Source organism: Juglans regia, chromosome 9, assembly GCF_001411555.2.
Source record: "Juglans regia cultivar Chandler chromosome 9, Walnut 2.0, whole genome shotgun sequence".
In the NCBI taxonomy this organism is placed as follows: Eukaryota; Viridiplantae; Streptophyta; class Magnoliopsida; order Fagales; family Juglandaceae; genus Juglans; species Juglans regia.
In genome coordinates this window covers 20903741-20922149 of record NC_049909.1, presented here as the reverse complement: position 1 = coordinate 20922149, position 18409 = coordinate 20903741, and the positions used below count along the sequence as shown (strand labels likewise).

Below are 18409 nucleotides of genomic sequence, written 5' to 3'. Positions count from 1 at the left end.
TAACATTAATATTAACTTTTTGACATTTTTTTTCCACATTCTTCTAGAGATATTTGGCTCTTAAATGTTTTTGCCAAGACATTATTACATTCACATTGATAAATGGTCACATTGATATTTGGCTCTTAATAATTATTTGACAATTTATTTTAAAATAATTAATGTAATCATGCCATTTTAGTAAAAATAAATTTTAATATTATAAAATTATCTTCTATTTTATATAAAATTATAAAATAATTGTAAGGTTATTATTTTTTATATAAATTATAATCTGCAAATTTCATATTATAATACGAGAAAAGGCCAACTTTTCGTGAGGAACGGGAATTGGTACTTTGGGCGGACCATTTCGTAAGCTCTGGTCTCTCACAGCCGCGTGGAAGACACCAAACAGGACTTTTCCTTATAATCCGCCGAAATAAAACCATAACGCAGAAGTCAAAAATAAAATTCTTGCGAGTTTCCTCGCGCTGTCGTTGGACGAGCTCCGGTCACTTCCGTCAGCTCTTATAATCCTTTATTTTTTTATTTTTTGTTCTTATTATTGTTTATCATATAAATTAATATTGTACATTTTAAATAATTTTATAATTCAATCACAAAGTTGCTTAAAAATAGAAAAAATTTTAATCATAATTTTTTTTTATAAAAATAAATTTACCTAATTTAGTTAGTTTATCGATTTATTTTTCGGTAACACTTCTCTAAAATATCATAAGTAACCGAGGAAGATGTTTTTTTTTAAGAGAACCGAGAAAGACATTGTTCCAAATAAATTAGGGTCAAATGATTTAAACAGCACATGATTTGCATGATTTGTGAAGTAACGGTTATTGATTAAGAAGTCGGGTAAAAGAGGTGAAGCGTGTAGTTTTCCTTTTAAATAATATCATAATTATATATACTAATCTCTCCCCCCTACATACAAGCTTTTCTTTCCCCTGGGTTTCCCTCTCTCTAGCCCCTGACCTCGGCCAGTTCACGATCTCTCTCTCTCTCCCCGATTTCCGTTTCCGAGCGATCAATTGGGAGAAAAGGAGAAGAGAGGGAATCTGACGCTTCGAGAATCATGTCGATGTCCGATTCCGATTCCTCGTCGAATAGCGGCGAGTACAAGAATTTCAGACAAGTCAGCCGTGATCGTGAGTGCCATGTTTTCCGCTCTCTTCCATTCCGAATCAATCCATTTTCTTTCCTGTTGTTAATATGAGTCGATGTTTAATCATTTGTCTCGACTCGTAGTAGGTTTATGTGTGATTTATTTATTTGGATTTACTTATATAAAAAAAATTATTTATTTGGACTTAATTCGTAGAAAGAATAGAAAGATTGAAATTTTTATCTTGGTTAGTTCTACATTCCATGCGGTTTGTTTTTCATAGTAGATGGACTCAGTTAGGAATTAATTAGTGAGGCTATTAGTTTATTTCTTACATCGTTTTGTTAACAAATACGGATTTTGAATACTTTGTTCTGGTTGGTTACATATATTACTTGCGGTTGGGAATGTAAGCTGTCAACTACTCTATAGCTGAGTTTTTGTTTCTTTTAATTAGCCTATCTGGATTTGAATTGATTTGGTTATTATGGATTATTAACTCTCTCTCTCTCTCTCTCTCTCTCTCTCTCACACACACACACACACACACACACACACAGACCTTCCGAGTTTATAAGATATAGGCTGGGCCAAATTGTTGATTGATTGCCCAGTAATTTTTTTTTTTGATAAGTAAGATATAAACTTTATTGATGTGAATGAAATAGGCATATACCTAGTACACCGGAAGTATACATTTGAACACCTAGATACATTCTACGAGTGTTAAACTAAAGATAGGAATTCATGTATATCATCCCCATTTAATACAATAGCTGAAAACCAAAGCAATAAAGTGTGCATAAAATAATTCTTCAGCTCCAACATTGTTCGTTCCTTGTCTTCGAAGCAGCGCATATTCCGTTCCGTCCAAATACACCACATGATACACAACGGAATCATTCTCCAAACTGCTGCCACTTGATGACTGCCCTGCAATTTTCTCCAACAACCCATGAGCTCCACCACTCTCCTAGGCATTACCCAAGCCACCCCGACCCGTCGAAAAATCTCATCCCATAGCCCTCTTGCTACATCACAATGTAGTAAAAGATGATCTACCGATTCTCCATTCTTCCTACACATGTAGCACCAATCCAATACAACACATCCTCTTTTCCTCAAGTTATCCGTGGTTAAGATCTTCCCAAGGGCAGCATTCCAAACAAAAAAAGCAACTCTAGAAGGCACTCGAGACCTCCAAATGTTCCTCCATGGGAATGAGGTGTGATCCTGAGAAATCAGAATTTTATAATACGCTTTTACTGAGAATTTCTTATGATCCTGGAGCCTCCATTTCAATCTGTCTTGTTGTGCCATAGTAGACCCAAAAGAATGTAACAAGCTGAAAAAATCTGAAACCATAGATAATTCCCAATCATGAATATCTCTATTAAACAGAATATTCCACTGATGCGAGCCATGTGCAAATAATCGCACTTCCGCCACAGACACGTCCTTGTTAACTGTAATACGATATAAAGCTGGAAACACCATTTCCAATGCGTGCTCTCCACACCACACATCTCGCCAAAAACTGATTCGGTTACCCTCACCTGCGACAAAACGGATATGATTTACGAAAATAATCCACCCCTTTCTTATAAACTTCCATAGCCCCACTCCATGCCCCCCTCTCACTTCTTTAGAACACCAACCACCCCAATCAACTCCATGTTTAGCATCTATTATTTCCCTCCACAAAGAAGATTGCCCAGTAATTGCCTTGAACTTATTTATTTTTTAAATTCAAATACTATTTATGTGCAGGATTATTGCATGAAATGCTACAGTCAACCAAAACAGGGGATTCGAAATCAACTTGGAAGGTACATGCAGCTTATAGTAGTTTTAACTTTTTGGTACATTAGAGATTTTTTGGTAAGCTGTCAATTTCAGACCATTAGTGTTTTTCTCGATCGAAAAAAAATGTTATTTTACAGCATCATGAATACTCTCCATCCTTCTTATATCCCATGTGCGCCATATAAGATTGTATGAATACTAGTGAGTCGTTTTTTAATTGTCTGGCCTTTAACCTGTTTCCTCTAGGTACTTATCATGGACAAACTCACTGTCAAGGTAGTGTCTTACTCGTGCAAGATGGCTGATATCACAGACGAAGGTGTTTCATGTAAGAATCATAGGGTCATCTTCTGAATGGGTCTTTTTTTTTTTTCACTGATGTTCATTTTTGCTTTGCCCAGTCCATGCAATGTTATCATTTGCTGGGAGGAAATGATTTATCCATGTGATATTTTCTGCCACTGTTCTCATAGTCATCTGTCAAGCTACATTTTAGGTGACTGCAGAATGTGGTGCTGCATGCTACTTCATATCAATAGTCATCACATTTTCTATTTATGCTGGAGGGATTTTTTTATCAGTATACAAACTTTATTGATAGAATAGGCATAGCCCAAGTACATTGGACATATACAAGAGCAACACCTAGTCATGATTGTCTCGAATACACAGAAGTCATGCTACTTCATATCCAATTTAAGTTGGAGGGTTATGATGCTTCTAATGCAAAATCGTCCATTTCTCATTTCTTTTATTTTGTTCATATCCAATTTTGTTCAGAAGAAAATTATTTCTTTTATTTCTAGTTGTCTCAATCAAGGGGAGGGGCTTCTCGTAATTAGCAGTGGTTATATGATCAATCTTATATTCCTAGTACCCTTGTTTTATCGGTCATGGCCATCACCTTTGGTTCTTAAATGTCATAGATTACTGGAATATTTTTTTCAACAGTTACTGTATGAGGGAGGGACTGAGTCAATTTTATTCCTGTTTGAGGTGTGGCCAAGCAACATAATTCCTTTTTATTATGTTTTCTTAAGCATTATATATATATATATATTTATTCACCAATAAAATAATTGTTCTGTATATTTATACTTGTTTGTAGAAAAACAAAAGTTTATAGAGGTGAAGGATGAGCCAATTGGGAAATTACGTTCGAACATGTTTTTCATTTTATCTGATTTATTGGTTTAGTAGCCCTGAATTCATGAAGTTTTCAATTTTCCTGCAGTGGTTGAAGACATATACAGGCGGAGGCAGCCATTACCCTCTATGGATGCCATATACTTCATCCAGCCATCCAAAGAGAAGTAATTATTCTCCTTTTGGTAACTGGTTGTAGATACTCGTAGTGATAAATGAGCAGAATTACATACATTATACTTCTGGTTGGTTGGGGAACTCTTGGTTTTCATTTTTACAGTCTTTTTTTACAGTACTTTAGTCACTTTAGTTATGAAATTTTTTATTACATAAATAAAAAAGTTGTATTGTTGAATTTAACTTAAAGATTTTGTCTTTATTTCTTTACGGCTATAATGGAAAGGATTTTCCTTTATAATCCCATGTCGGTGACTGTAGTGCCTTTTGATTGCATTTGTTTTTTAGTTGATCTAGTTTCAAGCGTTGTGAAAGCCTGAATTACACTGGCTTATGCATAGCTACTTCAATATTCCATAATTTCTGCATAGAGGACCGTTATTTTACAAGACAGTTATTTTACAAAAGTTACGTCACTTTTGTGCATATGAATCATTTCATGTGCATTCAGTGAGAGAAAGCTCTTTGGTTTTTCTCTCCGTACACTTCTAGCTTTCGTTGGTTTTATTCTTTTCCTTTTTTTCTGGTTTGTTGGTACTAGTACTGGGGTGTTAATGGCAACAGATTCTTGAGACTTTTGGAGTGTTGAGTCCAGTCTACCGTAGTGGTTTGTCTTGATGGGGCTGTGTAGGGAGTTTGTTATTGATCATAAAGTTTTTGAGTTCAGAAAGGAGAATGAAAGGTGGTGGAGAATCACAAAGAGAAGTAGTCGTGTGGTGAAATACATTTCTTTGGATCATGAAACCATGGGATGGTTGGGCTCCATGGTGAAGGAATGTGCAGCTTCACTGGGTTCAGCAGAGTTTCTGAGAACTCGTAGAAAAGGAAATATGGTATTGATGGTAAGGAGGGGTAGTAATTATTATGGCAGTTTTATAGTTCTATCGGAATTTGGGCATGACAAGAGAAGAGGTATGATTGTTGTGCCGGAAGGAAGGAAGGGAGAAGGTTGGAGATATTTTGGAGATACAGTGAATGAGCTGAGTCCTCCTTTCTCTTCCACTGTCTCGCAGGGGAGAAACAGAACACTTAGTGCTTTCCAGGAAGGAAGCTTGAAGCTGGCCAGGCAAGAAGGTGGTGATTCATTGTTAATAGCAGGTGGTGCACGATCGTACAGTGAGGCGCTTAAAGCACAGAAGGTTCAGTCGAGAGAGGGGAGTGCTGTGGTGCCAGCCACGACAAGTCCAGAGATCGTGCAGAATCGTGGGGTAGTTAGCAACGTATGGATGGGGTCAAATGAGGAAAGTATACTAGGGGTGCTGAATAATAGAGTGGAAAAAATTGGGTTATTATTGGATGAAATTGTTTGGTTGAAACGCAGTGTTAAGGGGAAGGAGGTGCTGCAGAATGGGATGGGCCGTGAAGGAGACGGGTTGGGCTTGGGTGCTGGAAAGGGGAAGCCTGTGATGGGCCCGGGTATGGGCTCTGGTGTGGGCCAGGCCGTAGGCCCAAAAAAATACTGGAAGCAGAGGAATCGGGCGAGGCCCGAGATTTCGGGCCTTGGCCCGAGTCAAACTCTGGCGGCGCCGATAAGCGTCTCGCCGGCTCCCACACCGTCACAGAAAGAACCGCCGGTGACGGTCGACCACCATGGTGTGCCGTTAGGGCCATTTCGACAGGAAGAGGGGGAGGACAGTGAGGTAACAGAGGAGCGGCTCATTTCGAGGGTTGTTTTCTCGTTGCAGTTAGATGGGTTTTTTGTTGGAGAACAGTCAGTCTCAGCCGCAAGTGGTGGACGAAGGAGTAGATGGTGCTCCTGTGCAGGTACCGGCGGCAGAGGACGGGCATTTGGTGGGTTTCACGTCTTTGTCCTGTGGGTTGTCACTGGAAAATATGCAGAAAAGGCCGTGTGTGGTGGATGGAGGCCCAGTGGTGAATCCAATACATTCGGAACATGGTTTTTCAGCACTAGGTTCTCCGATGGGTCTTGCTCCTTCCAGCGGGGAGTTAGATTCAGTGTGTGGTTCAGAACTAGCTTTATTTTCTCCCGTCAGCACAGGTGAGGAGGGGGCCATCCTTACTCCGTTGTGTACACTCCCTCCCAGTTCTACTTATGGGAGTTGTTCGTCAAATTGGGTGTTTAAGAAGGTAGAGGAGATTCAAGATGTCATTGGGATTTCTTTTGGAGGTTATGAAGAACAATTCAAGGCGCTGCTTATAGCAATTGAGGCTAGTCATTCGAAGTCAGCCACAAAGCGGGGTAGGGAGCTTAAAAGGCTAACTTGTTCCATTAATTATGATGTGAAAGAAGGGAGCGGTGGAAGGGACAGATTGAAAGGGAGGGGCAATATAGTTTCTTATGAAGCCTAAGATTATATCATGGAATGTACGGGGGCTTAATGATCGCAATAAACGTCTCCGTATCAAAGCATTATTGCGGATGTGGAAGGGTGATGTGGTGTGTTTTCAAGAAACAAAGATGTGTTACATTGATAGGAAAATTGTGCAAAGTGTATGGGGGTGCTCGTATGTGGGATGGACTTATTTGGCTTCTTTGGGAGCCTCTGGTGGAGTGTTACTCGTGTGGGACAAAAGAGTTGTTGAGTCGATTGAGGAGTGTATCAGAGAATTCTCGGTCGCGATTAGATTTAAAAATGTGGTGGATGGTTGGGAATGGGCATTTGCAGGCTCATATGGCCCTAACGTGGATTTGGATAGGAGAAAGTTGTGGGAGGAGCTGGCGGGTCTATACTCATTATGGGATGTGCCGTGGTGTATGGGGGGCGACTTTAATACTATTCACTTTCCTAGTGAGCGTTCAGGGCATTGTCGGAATTCTAGGGCCATGGATGAATTTCGCGAGTTCATATTCGATCTTGATCTCATGGATCTCCCGCTGGTAGGGGTGAATATACTTGGTCAAATGGGCGGGTGTGGTCGAGATTGGATAGATTCCTTGTATCTACTGCGTGGGAAGCTCATTATCCGGAAGTTAGTCAGAAACGACTAGCTTGTGTCAGTTCTGATCATTTTCCTATTATTTTAGATTGTGGGGGTATTCATAGGGGAAGTCGGTATTTCAAGTTTGAAAACATGTGGCTAACAACGGATGGGTTCGTAGAGATGGTGCATGCGTGGTGGTATTCATATCAGTTCCTTGGTACTCCGAGTTACATTCTTGCAAGTAAGTTGAAGGCATTGAAACAAGATTTGAAGAAGTGGAACTTGGAGGTTTTTGGTCACACTGACAATCAGAAGGCTACACTGTTGGAGGAATTGCAAGAGTTGGAGGATAAAGAGTTATTGGGAGATAACTCAGAGGAGATGTTATTGAGGAAATGCATGGTTATGACAAATTTGGAGAGGGTTTTGTTGTCAGAGGAAACTTCATGGCGTCAAAAATCCAGAGCCCTTTGGTTGAAAGAAGGTGATAGGTGTACGAAATTCTTTCACAAAGTGGCTAATTCACATCGGCGTAATAATGTTATCGAGTCACTCCAATCAGGTTCTGAGGTGTTTTCTTCTTCTCCCGAGTTAGAAAACCATATAGTACATTACTATGAGACTCTCCTCACAGAATCGTTTCCTTGGAGGCCGAAGCTGGAAGCCTTGAACTTTGAGGCAATTGACTTGCAGAGTGTGAGTATTTTGGAGAGACCTTTTGTTGAAGAAGAGATTTACAAGGTCTTATCTGGAATGGCTAAAGATAAAGCGCGGGGGCCGGATGGTTTTTCAATAGGTTTTTTTCAAACCTGTTGGGACATTGTGAAAGGTGATGTTATGCAGGTCTTTAATGAATTTTATTCTCTTCAAAAGTTTGAAAAATCCCTAAATGCGACTTTTATTGTCCTCATCCCTAAGAAACACGGGGCAGTGACTATTGAAGACTTTCAGCCTATAAGCTTGGTTAGTAGTGTTTATAAGATTATCTCGAAGGTTCTTGCTAATAGGCTTAGTCCGGTGTTGGAACAAATTATCTCCAAGTCACAGAATGCCTTTATTCGTGGGAGACAAATTCTTGACTCAGTACTCATTGCAAATGAGTGTTTGGACCATAGATTACGGGAGGGAGGATCAAGTGTGCTGTGCAAGCTTGATATGGAGAAGGCATATGATCACGTGAACTGTGAGTTTCTATTATATTCACTTGAGAGATGTGGTTTTGGGGATAGGTGGATCTCATGGATGCGTCATTGTATTTCAACCACCCGATTCTCAGTTCTGGTTAATGGCACACCGGCTGGATTCTTTGACAGTTCACGGGGTCTGAGGCAGGGAGATCCTCTATCTCCTCTTCTTTTTGTTATAGTTATGGAGGCTTTAAGTAGGATGTTGCAGGCTGTTGTTGGGGAAGGGTTCTTATCGGGCTTTCAGGTGGGCAACGGTGCTAGTGGTCCTACTATCATTTCACACATTCTTTTTGCAGATGATACGTTAGTTTTTTGTGAAGCGAATAGAAGCCAGATCCAAATTCTACGAGCACTGTTACTCTGCTTTGAAGCAGTGTCAGGGCTAAAAGTGAATCTAGGCAAGTCTGAGATGGTTCATGTGGGTGTGGTCTCTAATATCTATACTTTAGCAAGTCTTCTGGATTGTAAGGTTTCTTCTCTCCCAATGAAATACTTGGGCCTTCCGTTGGGAGCAACTTTCAAGAATAGAGCTATATGGGATGGGGTAGTGGAGAAGATAGAGAATAGGTTGGCTGGCTGGAAACGAGTGTATTTGTCAAAAGGGGGACGCCTCACTCTTATCAAGAGTACTCTCACTAACCTCCCCACTTATTTTTTATCTATGTTTCCTATGCCTGTAGGGGTAGTGAACAGAATGGAGAAATTTTTTAGGGCATTCTTATGGGGGGGCATGGGGGAGGAGAAAAAATTTCATTTGGTGAGTTGGAAGACTGTATGTGGCTCAGTTGTGAATGGAGGGTTGGGTGTGTGTAACTTGAGAACCTTTAATAAAGGTTTATTAGGAAAATGGCTTTGGAGATATCATTTGGAGGGGGGATCATTGTGGAAGGATGTTATTGATGCAAGATATGGTATTGGGCTGGGTGGTTGGTGCTCTAATGAAGTGAGAGGGGGGTATGGGGTGGGATTATGGAAGTATATAAGGAAGGGGTGGCCATGCTTTGCAAATAAAATTCGTTTTCTTGTTGGTGAGGGCAATCAAATCAGATTTTGGCGAGATGTGTGGTGTGGAGAACAGGCACTGGAAAGGGTTTTTCCGGCTCTATACCGTATTGCAGCTAATAGGGAGGCCTCAGTGGCGGAGGTGAGGTTATTTTCTCATGGTACGCACCAGTGGAATATTCTATTTAATAGGGATTTCCATGATTGGGAATTGCCTAGTGTCTCAGTTTTTTTCAGTTTATTATATTCCATGGAGATTCCTATGTCACAACGAGATAGTTTGAAGTGGAGGTCTAAGAATCACAAGATATGTACAGTCAAGGCGTATTATAGCATCTTGACTACACACCTTGACAATACCCCGTTCCCTTGGAAGAATATTTGGAGAGCTCGTGTGCCTTCTAAAGTAGATTTTTTTGTTTGGAATGCTGCTCTTGGAAAGATATTGACTACGGACAACTTGAGGAAGAGAGGTTGTGTATTGGTGGATTGGTGCTATATGTGTAAAAAGAATGGAGAATCCATGGACCATCTCTTATTACATTGTGAGGTAACAAGAGTGTTGTGGGATGAGATTTTTCAAAGGGTTGATGTTGCTTGGGTTATGCCTTTGAGGGTTGTGGATTTGTTGGGTTGTTGGACAAAGTTGCAAGGCAGTCAACAAGTGGCAGCAGTGTGGAAGATGATTCCGTTGTGCATTATGTGGTGTATTTGGACGGAAAGGAATGCGAGGTGCTTTGAAGATACGGAACGGACAATGACCGAGTTGAAGAATTTTTTTCTCCACACATTAATGTGTTGGTTTTTCACTATTGTTTTGCATGGGGACAATATTCATGATTTCTTGTCTTTAATTTATCGTTCTTAGAATGTATTTAGGAGCACTCATGTATACTTCCTGTGTACAAGGGTTATACCTTTTTCATTCATATATATAATATCTATCTTTTATTGATCAAAATTTTTTTTACAATAAATGGAGTATTGAAGTTTTTCATCCCATGTGACTGGATCAAAAACTTCTGCTGCATTTCAGTAATGGTACCAGTAATACTGCAACTTACTTTTTGATATTTGCTATATCGTGCCTATGCTATCATTAATACTTCTCTATGTCTCTGTGTGTCTGGGTCACATGCATATGGGTTCACAGCATATTTGTGTTTGGCGTGCAAGTACTGGAATTCTTTTTGTGGAGTACCCTGCCACTCTCTGTCGTGTGAATTTAAACAGGCTGTTGTGTTTCATAGCACAGGAGCATAGATAGGACCTTTCTTACTCTCTCTCTCTTTTGAATTTTGCAGTGTTATAATGTTCTTGTCAGATATGTCTGGAAGAACGCCATTGTACAGGAAGTATGCGAAGGATCTTTAATTTTCCTATTTTTGTATGTACAGAAGTTTGATTTTGTTGTGGTTTTCTAAGATATTTCCTTTGTATTTGTGAAGGGCATTTGTTTTCTTCAGTTCTCCTATTTCAAGAGAACTGGTTAATCACATCAAGAAGGATACAACTGTTTTACCTCGTATAGTGGCATTGAAAGAGGTAATAGTTCTATTTGTTTGGAAAATAATTCTTCCTTGAAGTGATATTTGTGCTGAAATGCTTTCATATTTCAGCTTTTTACTTCCTTTCCATTTTCCTCCATTGTTGATCATAATCTTAATAGTTGGATATTGATATATTTCTCCTGTGGGTGAGAAATGCAGATGAATTTGGAGTACTTTGCCATAGACAGCCAGGTATCTGATGCTACTTCGGTCAACAAGTTGAATACCATACCAATAATATATATATATATATTTTCAATTAATTTTACTGATTAAAAAAACAATAATATAGATAGTGTGAATTTGGTGTAGATTATATGCTTTATCTTCTTATAGATTCAGTATAGCTGATGCTCCTATCTTTTTGGTGATATTTACCAACTATTGTTGCTGGCAACGCTTGTTGTATTAATGTGCTTGTATTTGTTGGCCGCATATTTGAATATGCTTTGTGTGCTAAATGTATCTGTAGTTTGCTGCACTCCAATTTTAAACTGTCTAGATACCAATTATAAAAGGGGTAAATTCTTGTGACAGTGATGCGAGTAATGAGGATTATTGTTAAATGACTTCAAATAAAGGCCTTGATGGGATTTGAGAGTTCTCTGCAATTTCAGAATAGGGGTAAATTGTTGTGAGGGGATAAGGACATTGCTGAAGTCTTAATAGAAGGGTTGGATAGTTGAATTCGTAACAGGAGTTAGTTTTCTAGTATAAAAGGGTGTGCAAACTGATGATAACATGTTATTATTGTCATGATCTTTCTTTGTTGTCATCTTCACAGGGTTTTATCACCAATAACGAGAAGGCTTTAGAGGAACTTTTTGGAGATGAAGAGAATACTCGGAAAGGTGTTGTGTGTTTGAATGTGATGGCTAACCGCATTGCTACAGTTTTTGCTTCATTAAGGGTATTTACGTATTCTTATGTCTGAATTTAATTTGAACGTATTGAAAATTTTCTGAAGCATGCTTTTATCTTTAATTCTGTCAGGAATTTCCTAACGTGCGTTATCGTGCTGCCAAGTCACTTGATGCAACTACAATGACAACCTTCCACGATCTAATTCCTACCAAGCTTGCTGCTGGTGTTTGGGACTGTCTTATGAAATATAAATCACTTCCTAACTTTCCCAAAACAGAAACATGCGAGTTGCTCATTCTTGACAGATCTGTAGATCAGGTTTCTAGGTGCCTGTGTTGGTTATGAGTTTAAAATTGGCTTACAACACAGTGTCTATATTGTTCATCATTAATATTACTTATAAAAAAAATTGTTTATGATTAATATTGTTTGAATTTCTAGATTGCTCCTATCATTCATGAATGGACATATGATGCCATGTGCCATGATTTACTGAATTTGGAGGGAAATAAATATGTGCATGAGGTCAGTTCTGCCATTTTAAAATTTATTAATGTTCTAAAAATCGTCTGCTGTATCAAAAAGACACTGTACATCAATGGATTGTATTGTTTAGGTTCCTAGCAAAACCGGAGGTCCACCTGAGAAAAAAGAGGTTCTTTTGGAGGAACACGATCCTGTCTGGCTTGAGCTTCGACATGCACATATAGCAGATGTATTTCTCATGTTTACAACTTCTTTCTCTATGTATAGATAGATCTAAATTGATCTTTACGAATGTGTATTGAACCAATGATCTTCTCAGGCTAGTGAGAGGTTGCATGAGAAGATGACCAGCTTCATTTCAAAGAATAAAGCTGCACAGATCCAGCATGGTTCAAGGTTGATTAAATTTTACCCATCAAATATGTGTTCTTGTATAATGAGTATCCAATTGTGCAATAGTTATAGCAAAAAAATTGGCTAAGTACAGGTAATTTAGCTTCCATGAGATTGCGGATTTTAACTGCATAACATCTCATGAGTCTATTCCTTGTAGTTTAATTCTGGTGTACCTGTATGCTTGAGATTGTCAACTTTGAGTTGTATTCTCCCATTCATAACGAGTGTCTTGCTTTCTTTTATGGGGTGTCTCAAATTTTTTTTTTTATGAAAAAGTTTTCCCACATTTGCTGTTTATGAAAATAGCTTCTCAATGGTGGGTTATAAAAATTATTAACCTAACAAGCGTGAGTGAAGATTGATTACTTATTATGAGCAATAAGGAGGGAAAGGTGACAGTATTATTACTCATCATTTCTGGGCAAAATTGCTACGGCTGAAAATATGTATTAACAGCTTAGAAGAAAATCTTTGAGTTACTTATCCCATAAAAAAATCTTTGAATTAATCATCTTCCTTGGTCCATATTTGTTTGTGGAGCGTATTATATGTTATTGCCTTTTGTCTGGGTATTGGGTAACCTGCAATTCCATCCATTTACAAGCAAAGTAAGAAATTTCGCATATTTTGACCAATTCAAGGTGAAAAATGGGATTGCTCACTTCACTTTTCAGGTGAAAGATACGAGCTTTTAGAAGTTTTTGTCATTCTTGGAATCTCTATGACTTTTAGTTTTTACATGTGTATAAAGTATGCTTTTTTCCTTCCTCTTTTGTCGTTTGACCATCCAGTCCTTGGGCATTAATATAAACTTTTAGCCTCATTTCCATGTTTGGACTCAAATAAAGATGTGCTAGTATGAGCTTTGTATTTTATAATTTCTAGTCAACCTTTGAGTCTTATGTCGTCTATTATAATGACTATCATGGTATTTGCTCACCTTGAAAATTGTGTTTTGTATAGGGATGGAGGTGAATTGTCTACACGGGAATTGCAAAAGATGGTTCAAGCATTACCACAGTACAGTGAACAAATTGACAAGCTCTCGCTCCATGTAGAGGTTAGTGTCTTGTCTAACATTTTTTTAATAATAGATAATTTTAACATGATGAAAAATGTCGCATCTCTTTTTATACTTGTTTGTTCTTGTCTTGAACCGTGTTCATTTCTTGTCTTCCTTGGTAGTGCTTGGGCTTCAGTTAAATCACTCCTTTGACCATTAGCAAGTACAACCATTGCAGACGCTGTTGTCATTTTTCCTTCTTATCATGCCACCTCTTAGATTACTAATGTTGCTTTCCTGTGCTAACAGTCATTTAAGTATTTTTTTCTCCCCAACTTCACCCCCCCCAAAAAAAAAAAAAAAGGAACAATAAAAAAAAACTCCCTTGAACTCTACCAAGTATTTTGTAGTCATCTTGCTTTTCCTTAAACCCTCAGGTGTCAATGTATGTTGTGGAAACTTTTCTGGATGTTGTTTAGGCAGATTATACATTTCCACCATAAAGGGCTTTGTGCCGATCCCTGAATTCTTTTGACCTTCATTTTATTTTGTTATCCACACTCCATTCATAGTCATATCCAGGGATTGAGCCTTTTTTGCTTTCTATTGAAGTTTTTATTACTTATAAAAATAAGTATGTGGTAGGTATTCGTCAACAATTTATGACATTGCAAATTCTCTCTCTTCCCCCTCACCAAGCTAAGAGCCGTCCCTGATCAATTTTTTTTCAAGCCTAATTATTTTCCTTGACCAAGGGAGGACCAAAAACTACTAGCTTAAATTTTTTTGAAGAATAAAACTTGTCTTGAATTAAGAAGATCCAATGATATCAATGTTTTTCTAGGTGTTGACTTATGAGTACAGGAGCCACAGTTTCATCTTGATTTGGTTCTATTATCTAGATTGCAGGAAAAATCAACAGAACTATCAGGGAATCTGGGCTTCGGGAACTTGGGCAGCTGGAGCAGGATCTAGTTTTTGGAGATGCGGGAATGAAAGATGTAATCAAATTCTTGACCACAAAAGAGGTATGCAAGTGTAGAGAGTAAGTGGTTGTACCATACCCTTATAAAAAAAGTTGGCGAGCCTTTCTCCTTGTCAATGTGAGTTTTAGAATCGATCTACAACTCTTTTGCAGGATACAACTCATGAAAATAAGTTGCGCTTGATGATGATTCTTGCAGCTATTTATCCTGAGAAATTTGAGGGTGAGAAGGGTCTCAATATAATGAAGGTTGGTAACTGAACTGCCATTTGTTCTTACTCTTTGTCGGTGATCTTATTGTCAGTTTTGATGATGTCTCTTACGCATGCAGTCTTAATTTTATATTTTAACTTCTTTCAGTTAGCAAAGTTACCACCTGAAGATATGAATGCCGTTCATACTCTGAGGATACTGGGTGGATCCTCTGATACCAAAAAAAGCACAACTGGAGCTTTCTCTTTGAAGTTCGATATTCACAAGGTAATTGCATTATTCTAGTTTCGTAGGTGACTTGATTGGTGATTTACGACTAAAAGAATCTATTCAACTTTCAGAAGAAACGTGCAGCTAGGAAAGAGCGTACTGGTGAAGAAGAAACATGGCAGCTATCACGCTTTTACCCAATGATTGAGGTACAGTAAAGGCAGGGTCATTTCCTTTTTGCTTCAACAGTATTATTTAATGCAGCAGAGCCTACAACCTCCAAAAGTTTTTTGCCAATATCTGTATATGTTGCATGTAATTCGGTTTTAGTTAGTGCTTCCTAGATTACATGTTTACAATGTTTCAATCCTTTTCCTGATGCTTTCTATTGTCTATCTGTTTCGGCTGATTGAAGCCAAAGTTCAATAGCTGTTGATGCTTCTCAACTTCAAATAAAAGGTTAAAAGTAATTCGATATTTAGCTCTTTGTGTTGTGTCATTCTGAAGTTTAATGTGTCTGTTTTGGAGACAATGGAAACTGAGTGAATTAGTTGTTCGAGGCCTATTTTAATGACCATGCTTCCATTATTTTGGAGCTTCATATTAAATTTAAGTTGATAGGGGCACCCGTTGATGAAGTTCAAAATCCTTAAGCTGACAGATCCGACTCAAGGATTTGAGGATATTTAAGATTGCTTTCCAGTTAGATGGCTGCAATTTATTGGTTTGCTTTGGCTTCTCTGCTTTGCCAAACTTTCAAAAATTTGAAAATTAGGTTGCACTTTTTGGGGGATTGGGGTGGTGACTGAATATGGTTTAAAGAACCAAAAGTATGCTGTTTGATATATGAGATGTTGAAGGATAGGAAAGAGTATTTGGAATCATAAACTGAAAACTCTGTATTGGGTTACACGTTTTTTCTTTCCTTTGTTAGTGTTGGCATTCATGTATGTTAATCATAGCTTGCTACTTGGGGTTTATCTCGGCATTTCAAGAAATGATGAAGGGCCTTTAGGATAAACTTTCAGTGTACCCAAGTGACTAATATCTTGTTGACCTTGTCCTTTTGCCATAGATTTAGGGCCCGTTTGAATACAAAAACCATCTCACCTTATCTCATTTCAACTAATAATCTCACTATTATTCACAAATCATCTCAACTCATCTCATCTCACTATCCAAACGGGCTCTTAATCATTCTGTACATTTGTGGCTATGGTTAAAGCTATAAGGAACTTGACTCAAATTCTTAACATCTGTCAGGAACTCATTGAAAAACTTAGCAAAGGTGAACTGTCAAAAGATGATTACCCATGTTTGAATGACCCAAGTCAAACTTTTCATGGGACGTCTCACCCTGCAACAGTAAATCAAGCTCCAGCTGCTCATTCAATTAGATCAAAACGGACACCTACATGGGCTCGGCCTCGGAACTCTGATGATGGGTATTCAAGGTGCCATCACCATTCTTTTCTGACATGGATCTGAGTAGTCTGTCCAACTCAATAATTTTCTGCGTTAGTTGAGTCCATTGGTTTTATCATGATTTTTTTATATCCGTTTTTTTTTTTTCTCATTTTGTTGCTTGTTTACCAGAAGTAATACCTTCAATGTTTGAGTAAAGCTAGTGTGCCGCTTGCAACTTACCGCTGCAAGTGACCGCTAGTGCAAAGTTAGTGTTTTTTTTAATCCAATTTTTTTATTCACATTTTTTTTTATCATTTTTAAATATTTTTAAAAAATATAAAAAATACATCAATATACTAAAAATCACTTCCTTAATCATTAAGTAAAAAAAAATATTATTATTAATTTTTTTTCACAAAGCGGTCAAATAGAGCGGTAAACTTTGTGCGGCAAAGTAGATTTTTCCTAAATGTTTATGCTATATCTCCATAGTTGCAGGACTGCCATGCACTGTTGAAATCGCCATGCACAAGCTTCTAGTCTGTTATAGTGCAATTAAAATTAGTTAGAGAAAGACCGACTTACACATGCCACCACTAATCGCGTGGCTCCCCATCCTCCACCCCTTTCTACCATCGCGGCAACCTCCCTTCCTCCTGGTATCACAACTGCATTCCCCACCCCACCCTGTATTTCTCGGCACCATTACCACCACCACTTCCCTCCCCCTCCCACCACATGTACTACCATGGCCACCACAACCATGAGTATGTACCAACTTGTAGGTTCTATTAGTTTCAACAGAGGTTTTTTGCACAACAAAAACTAGAAATTAGTTTTTAGAGTTATAAAAAAAAAAAAAAAAGTTTCAAACAAACAACAACATATAAATAAATATATAAACCAATAATTTGTTTAAAGTTTTCTATGAGAAATTTTTAAATTAGGAAAATGTTTTATGTTGAAATAAATTTTGAGAGAAGCTTTTTTTCTCTCCTCTATCGAGTTATAATTTTTCGTAAATATAATGCTTGTTTTTTTTTTGGTCCATAGTGATTCAATACTAAGACATGCATCTGGTGATTTTAAGAAGATGGGCCAACGGATATTTGTATTTATCATTGGCGGGGCTACTAGATCTGAGGTATGAAACCCTCTATCCTTTCTATACTGTTATGATTGTTGCCTTTCTGGCGTATTTGTACTCACAAACATACTCATCCTCAGCTTAGGGTTTGCCACAAGCTTACAACTAAATTGAAGAGGGAAGTTGTTTTAGGCTCATCAAGTCTTGATGATCCTCCACAATTTATTACGGTGATTAATTTTACTTCCAAATCTAACAGTTCCACCCCCATCTCCCTTGCCTTTTATCAGCCGTGCCTTAAAAAAGCTGTATTTAATTGCAGAAATTGAAGATGTTGATGACAGATGAAATCTCATTAGATGATCTTCAGATCTAAATGCGTGTAGCTTACGAGGCCTGGAATGTGCTTTGCTCTGGTCCCGAACTCAAATTGTAATCATAGAGGCATTATTTCCTTGATGTCCATTTTTTTAACAATCAATATAAACATTTGCCTTTTGATGTGGTGGAGCCATCACAGATTCACAGGTGTGTATAATACTAGATTTAAAGCAGAGTAATAATATAACCAAGTAAATTTGTGAAATCGAAAGCATATCAATCTCATCACCGTGTATTAATCTTCCACAGTTCTTTTGAGTTTTAATATGAGGAGTGGTACTTTAGGGTTCAATCTGAAGGGTTGGTTTCAAGAATATTTCTTAAGAAAGTGTAGCTTGGAGTTTTGAGGGTAAGTATTTTCTTGCTAAAAAACAATACTTTGTGATGGAAGTTCATGTTGCATGTTACAGTAATCAAATTTCTGCCAGGAAAGCCCCCATTTTTTTCCCTTGAAATATGGTTATTGGCTATGAAACCCTCTATTTTCATTACACTCTTCAGTTTCAATGTTAAGATGATTCATG

The 18409-nt window shown here is 38.0% G+C and overlaps 1 protein-coding gene across 1 annotated transcript; it reads left to right on the top strand.

Annotated features, from left to right (window-relative positions):
- The first annotated feature begins 828 nt into the window (after window positions 1–828).
- LOC108981860 (SNARE-interacting protein KEULE-like) lies at window positions 829–18090 on the top strand. The gene is made up of 21 exons (XM_035693980.1): window positions 829–1145; window positions 2873–2931; window positions 3155–3236; window positions 4143–4221; window positions 10608–10658; window positions 10752–10848; window positions 11013–11045; window positions 11638–11763; window positions 11847–12035; window positions 12159–12242; window positions 12334–12432; window positions 12523–12599; window positions 13563–13659; window positions 14505–14630; window positions 14741–14836; window positions 14948–15067; window positions 15142–15219; window positions 16274–16464; window positions 17471–17561; window positions 17645–17734; window positions 17827–18090. The coding sequence occupies exons 1-21, from the start codon at window positions 1073–1075 to the stop codon at window positions 17878–17880; spliced, it is 1992 nt and encodes a 663-aa protein (XP_035549873.1). The 5' UTR covers window positions 829–1072; the 3' UTR covers window positions 17881–18090.
- The last annotated feature ends 319 nt before the right edge of the window (window positions 18091–18409 follow it).

What these genes read in the sequence shown, in the direction of transcription:
- LOC108981860 (XM_035693980.1), top strand. Translation starts at nt 1,073, where the DNA reads ATGTCGATGTCCGATTCCGATTCCTCGTCGAATAGCGGCGAGTACAAG. An exon ending in AGAACGCCATTGTACAGGAA is followed by an intron (nt 10,659 to 10,751) that starts GTATGCGAAGGA and finishes GTATTTGTGAAG; the next exon opens with GGCATTTGTTTTCTTCAGTT. An exon ending in TGAAGTTCGATATTCACAAG is followed by an intron (nt 15,068 to 15,141) that starts GTAATTGCATTA and finishes TTCAACTTTCAG; the next exon opens with AAGAAACGTGCAGCTAGGAA.